The 6000-nt window shown below is 44.1% G+C and overlaps 1 protein-coding gene across 4 annotated transcripts in view; it reads right to left on the bottom strand.

Annotated features, from left to right (window-relative positions):
* Positions 1-575: 575 nt before the first annotated feature.
* nfybb (nuclear transcription factor Y, beta b) overlaps positions 576-6000 on the bottom strand; it is a 23083-nt gene continuing 17658 nt past the window's right edge. For all 4 annotated transcript variants that reach the window (XM_062461028.1, XM_062461030.1, XM_062461029.1 and 1 more), the window contains 3 exons: positions 5835-5913; positions 1235-1314; positions 576-1123 (listed from right to left, as the gene is read on the bottom strand). In XM_062461028.1, coding sequence (XP_062317012.1) covers positions 1088-1123; positions 1235-1314; positions 5835-5913 — 195 coding nt within the window. In that variant the 3' untranslated portion in view covers positions 576-1087. The remainder of the gene's footprint in view (positions 1124-1234; positions 1315-5834; positions 5914-6000) is intronic.

The following is a 6000-nucleotide window of genomic DNA, read 5'->3' as shown; positions in this document are numbered from 1 at the left end:
ACATAGAGGAACTCCACAATGTGCAAGGAGAGAAGGGAAGCCCAAAGGAAACAGGTTGTAAAATTTAATACAGATGTTCACCACTAGAGAGAACTTAAGAGGAACTTGTGGGAGAATCTCTGTTTATGTGGGCAAAAAAGAGGCTAGTTAGTAAGCGAAAACTTAAGCAATTCTTAGGCCACAGAACATTCTAGCTTAATGGAAGTTAAAACTTAAGCGATAACTGTTCTGGGCCAAAGAATATTATAGACATCTTAAAGAAAGTAATTTTCTATCACAGACCCAATGTGAGAAGGCAGGAAACGAACACTTTAAAAGAACCTAGATTGTGGACTTATTCTGAATAACTCTGTTATTCTGCACAACGTAGATTGTCAAATTAAACTTAGTCTAAATTATCTGAGCTCACTACTAAAACTCTGTATGTAAGGATGATATTTGTATGTAAGACTTAATTATGGAAGTAGGTAAGATAGTTTATTTAGGAGCTCGGTTCATCAGACAAGCACTGCACAGAGGCATAGATTGTACAAATAACAGACTGAATGGAACAAAGCTTTTTGTCAACTAATCTGTACTGCTGGTAATCATGTTTATTTTTTATTAAAAGTACATGAAATTATACAAAGTTTCACAGAAATACAATTAAGTTACATTTATCTTAAATACCCAGCATGCCACTCAATTTTAAAATAAGGGTGTGGAATGCAACTGTAATCTACTTTCCCAAGAGGTCAAATACCAACCGACACTTTGAAACTACTTTTCTAACCCAAACTTCTCTTCAGCTACGATAAAACTGCAAACAAGTATAACATAACATGGAGTAACAAAAACACACTAATCTAAAGACATAATACTTTATGAAAAGCCTAAACAATCTCTGAAAACAGCCAAAGAACTGGCTGACGGTATGACTCCAGTCCAACCAATGACTGACCAGAGCACAAATCCACTCTCTCCTTCCTCATCTTGAGTTTGGGACGTTCAGCCCCTAACTTTCCCCTTTGACCTGAGTGTTGATAGATGCAGGAACCCTTTCCTCATTTCAAAAGTGTTATCCAGCACCTTCCAGGAACTCTTGACATCATCCTGTAAACTGGATCTGCTGTACACCAGGGATCTGGAGGAAGCAGAAGAGGAGAATGTATCAACACACAGTAGGAGGCCCGTGCTATGCTGCTGCCCAGGTGACATCGGGGAAGGTGTGTGTGTGCTCAGGTGTGCCTGGTACCTGTTGGTAGGAGGTTGTGTACACCATGACGTTCTGCTGCTGACCATCTGCAGTGATGATTCCAGCCGGCAGCTGGTTCGCTGTGAGGAGATAAGGGAGGAAAGATTGAATGGAGAGAAAGGGGGAGATGGACTGAACTCTACTGACGTGAGTAGAGGACTGAACTCTACTGATGTGAGTAGAGGACTGAACTCTACTGATGTGAGTGGAGGGCTGAACTCTTGCACTTTTTGAGGTTCATGTTGTCTAATTGTAACTTGTTTAACTACATGCTCTTATGTTTCTTTCCATTGGCACTTATTTGCTTTTCACAATGTATGCTTCATGTTTTGGCCAGCCGCAATGTTTTGAGGCTATCTCGTTGTTTATGATCATTGACCTATGCACTTTTGTAAAGCTCTCTCTTGGAAGTCGCTTTGGATAAAAGCGTCTTCTAAATGCATAAATGTAAAATGCTGTAGAAAAGATCCTGACGGCTCAACCACATGTTCACAGCAGGCTCCCCTCACAGTACCACACCCCTCCCCACCTCACACATACTCATTGTTAACCAAATGCTGGGGGTTAAACAAACACTTGAAACACCCCCAGCATTTGGTTAAAGTAGTGTTCATGTAAACTTTACATGAACACTACTTTTTATCCAAAGCAACTGTTGGAGATATTAAAATATCTCACCTGTGTGTATGCATTCTTCCCTTTTATGTTTTGATTCCGAGCAGTACCGTAACGGAAACACATGAGCCCCCCCCCCGCAGAATAACCCTGAGCCCCCCCCCCCCCCCCCCCTCTAAATGCAAGATATCGAAACTCAAGCTTTTCTTTTGAGGGAAATGTATTCGATCGGAAAAAACAGCTCAAACAGAGAACACGTATTCCAACAGAAAAACAAAAACAAAGGCTAGGGCCTATCAAACAGCTCAAATAGAACATATGTTACAACAACATAACAAATATACCTACATATAGTCGATACACCGGTAGGCTCTTTCTACAGGTTTGCAGGTGAATACACGTGCGCGTCTTTTAGCAAATCTGTGTGCAAAGTCTTTAACCACGCTCTTTACATGTAAACTGCGCCCACGTTTATTCTCTATGCTAAGGATGGCCAGACCTGACAGCCTCTCTTGTGACATGGAGCTTCTTTGATGTTTTTATCAGTTTTAGCTTGGAAAATGACCTTGACGGCCCAACAATAACACCAGTCCGCGTTGCAGGATCCGAGCTACGCTACAGTTAGCTACCTATTTGCTGCGGGCTCGCCGGTGTGTGTGACCATCTGACCTATTTCGTCACGTCACTTACCTTGCTAACAAAGAAAGCACAATTAAATATACTTTTCTTTATTTTTATATCAACTCTGGAAACACAGACAAGACAATAAGACCATAGTGTGCATCGCATGTAATTCAAATTGGATTAAACTTTTTGCCACGCGAGGCCCCCCGTCCCTGCAAGGCCCCCCCCCCCCGCAGTGAGGGGGCTGCGGGGGTAATCTCTACGGGCCTGTAATAAAACCTCTCAATCTGACTCGGAAGACGGAGGCTGTTTTGATGAGTGTGTGGTCACATTGGCCTGTGGAACCCTGGCAGAGCTGCACCGTGGCTGAGAGGAATGCTCAGGCCTGCCAAGGTTCTGTTCCGAACCAGAGACAGCTGGGTCAATTTGACATTGAAAATAAGTCTTGTGATTGTGTGTGGGCGGGGGAGAAACATGTTTGTAAGCAAAATATAATGTGTGAAGTTGATCATTCTGCTGGCTTTTTGCTTACCGTCTGTACCCCGCAAGAAGCTTCAATACAATTATATTTTGTTGATTAAAGAGTCACTCTCTGCATCTTGTTTAAAACGTTCTTGTTGTGTCTGATTAGCGACAACAAGATAAGATTGTGACGGCTCACCAAATCTTCACAGCAGCTGTGGAGTGGTGTGATCCAATAAAGCTCCCTCACCCTCACAGCAGGCTCCCTAACCCTCACCCTCACCTCATCTTCACAGCAGGCTCCCTAACCCTCACCCTCACCTCATCTTCACAGCAGGCTCCCTAACCCTCACCTCATCTTCACAGCAGGCTCCCTAACCCTCACCCTCACCTCATCTTCACAGCAGGCTCCCTAACCCTCACCCTCACCTCATCTTCACAGCAGGCTCCCTAACCCTCACCCTCACCTCATCTTCACAGCAGGCTCCCTCACCCTCACCTCATCTTCACAGCAGGCTCCCTAACCCTCACCCTCACCTCATCTTCACAGCAGGCTCCCTAACCCTCACCTCATCTTCACAGCAGGCTCCCTAACCCTCACCCTCACCTCATCTTCACAGCAGGCTCCCTAACCCTCACTCTCACCTCATCTTCACAGCAGGCTCCCTCACCCTCACCTCATCTTCACAGCAAGCTCCCTCACCCTCACCTCATCTTCACAGCAGGCTCCCTAACCCTCACCCTCACAGCAGGCTCCCTAACCCTCACCCTCATCTCATCTTCACAGCAGGCTCTCTAAACCTCACCTCATCTTCACAGCAGGCTCTCTAACCCTCACCTCATCTTCACAGCAGGTTCTCTAACCCTCACCCTCACCTCATCTTCACAGCAGGCTCTCTAACCCTCACCCTCACCTCATCTTCACAGCAGGCTCCCTTCATTGGATCAAACCACTCCACACCTCACCGTTACTCATTGTTAACCATCCAAATGATGGGGGCCAAGTCTTTTTTACAACTAGATGAACACTACTTGGAAGGTGTCATTCACATGCATTTTATCCAAAGCGGCTTAAAATGAATGACTGAAAACTGAACACTTAAACTAATGGGTTGGTAACCACTGCTCTACATTTACATTGTCATTTAGCAGACACTCTTATCCAGAGCGACTTACAGCAAGTACAGGCACATTCCCCCCCGAGGCAAGTAGGTGAAGTTCCTTTCAGAGGGACACAACGTCATTTAGCACCTTTGACATGGCTCAATATACCAAAACTAAGAAAAACATACCCACATTGTTCACCTGTGGAGGAAATCTTGGGCTTATGTATGTAAAATTCATGTGTCTTAAATAACTTCTGAATATAAGCTTCTATGTTAATTGGTAAGAGACAGGAAGGGGAGATAATTAAGTTGAGTTCAAAGGAATGCGAGGTGCTGACGGCTCTGTGGGACGGTTTACCCTGGAGGATCGGTGAGGCATCTTATATAGCCTTCTGTGCTCTATAGTCATAGTAAGGGGCTATTGAAGCAGATGTTTGATCTTTTACCATTTGAGATGCTCATCTCATGTAGCTCTATTATCTCCTAATCTGGGGAGAAATGTAACATCAAAGGAGCCTGGGACACCAAGGTCCTGAGGCTTTGTTGTCTGAGCTGTCACTATATTGATACATTGTATTCTGTAAGGGAGTGAGCCAATCACAGAAGAGACATGGGACAGCTACACTGATTGACCATATAAGATGACCATATGTTAAACGTTTATAGTGTGTATGTGATGTTCTTCACTACTCTGGCGGACAACTCTGATCGGGTCCTCCGGTATAGACGGGTCACAGAGTACTGTTTCCTGCTGTAATATTCGAATAAATAATTTGTATAAATCCGGCAAATCGTATCAATCTACAAATACAGTGTCGTCGGAAAACTTCCTTTACAAGACTCAAAGTAAATGTATGACTTGCTTCGTGGTTGGCGGGCAGCGAAAAGTATTTTTTGCCCTCCAAGGGGAGTCTCTTGGAATGTGACGTGATATGGAAAAATTCTAGTGGCACTGTGTAAATTTGAATAGTCAAGAGATGGCGGTTACAATAAATTTATTTTGCTTATACAGATCATGATTTAACAAAGTACTTTGTGATCAGTCATAACGAAGGAGGTGCTAGCCACAGGTCGTTCGCCAGAGTGATACAGAACAACCCCAAAACCCTGCCTTATACAGATCATGATTTAACAAAGTACTTTGTGATCAGTCATAACAAAGGAGGTGCTAGCCACAGGTCGTTCGCCAGAGTGATACAGAACAACCCCAAAACCCTGCCTTATATAAACTTTAGATCAAATGGTTATTCTGAACTCTGTGATTGGTCAGCACTGCTCAGTGACAGTGACTTCATATCAAGTTCCCACGGTTCTTTATTGTGGCCTCTCTCCCCAAACCAGTAGATAGTAAAACCACAGGGGTTCACCAGTCAAATGGTCAACTGTCCTTTGTGTGGGCCACTTCAAACAAGTCTACAGGAAGGGTCAGAGCAGCAGATCATAATAACAATACAGTTGAATCCACATTTGTCTCCAGACCAACTGTCTCTTCCTCCCCAGGTGACAAGAACTCTCTCAGGTCACCCAGACTTCCCGTCTCCTAGTTATAAAACTGCAAATGGCATCTCTACCAAATGTAGTTGACTCTTAATCAACTTTAGACTTCCGTTAAAACACAGTCCTCATATATGAAACACACACATTATAACTGTATTCCAAAATTTCCATGACAGACGTCACGTGAAAACTATGAATAAATGGTTTCAAATGATTTGGTCACATGTTAGCAAGACTGCTCCTACATTGCCTGAGCCAGGCCTCTGGGCGCTAGCATGTTAGCAGCAGCAACTCACCAAAGCTGTCATCTGTAAGCTCCTCCCCCAGTCCTTCTGACACAGACAGGCCTCCGAGCCCCTTCTCTCCCTTCATGGCCTTGAGACAGAACACATCACACACACGAGACGTTACACACGACAACACACACACACAAGACATCACACATACAATGTAGTGTTAATC

The sequence above is a fragment of the Osmerus eperlanus genome, chromosome 5 (assembly GCF_963692335.1).
Source record: "Osmerus eperlanus chromosome 5, fOsmEpe2.1, whole genome shotgun sequence".
Classification (NCBI taxonomy): domain Eukaryota; kingdom Metazoa; phylum Chordata; class Actinopteri; order Osmeriformes; family Osmeridae; genus Osmerus; species Osmerus eperlanus.
This window is presented reverse-complemented; position numbering and strand designations above follow the sequence as displayed.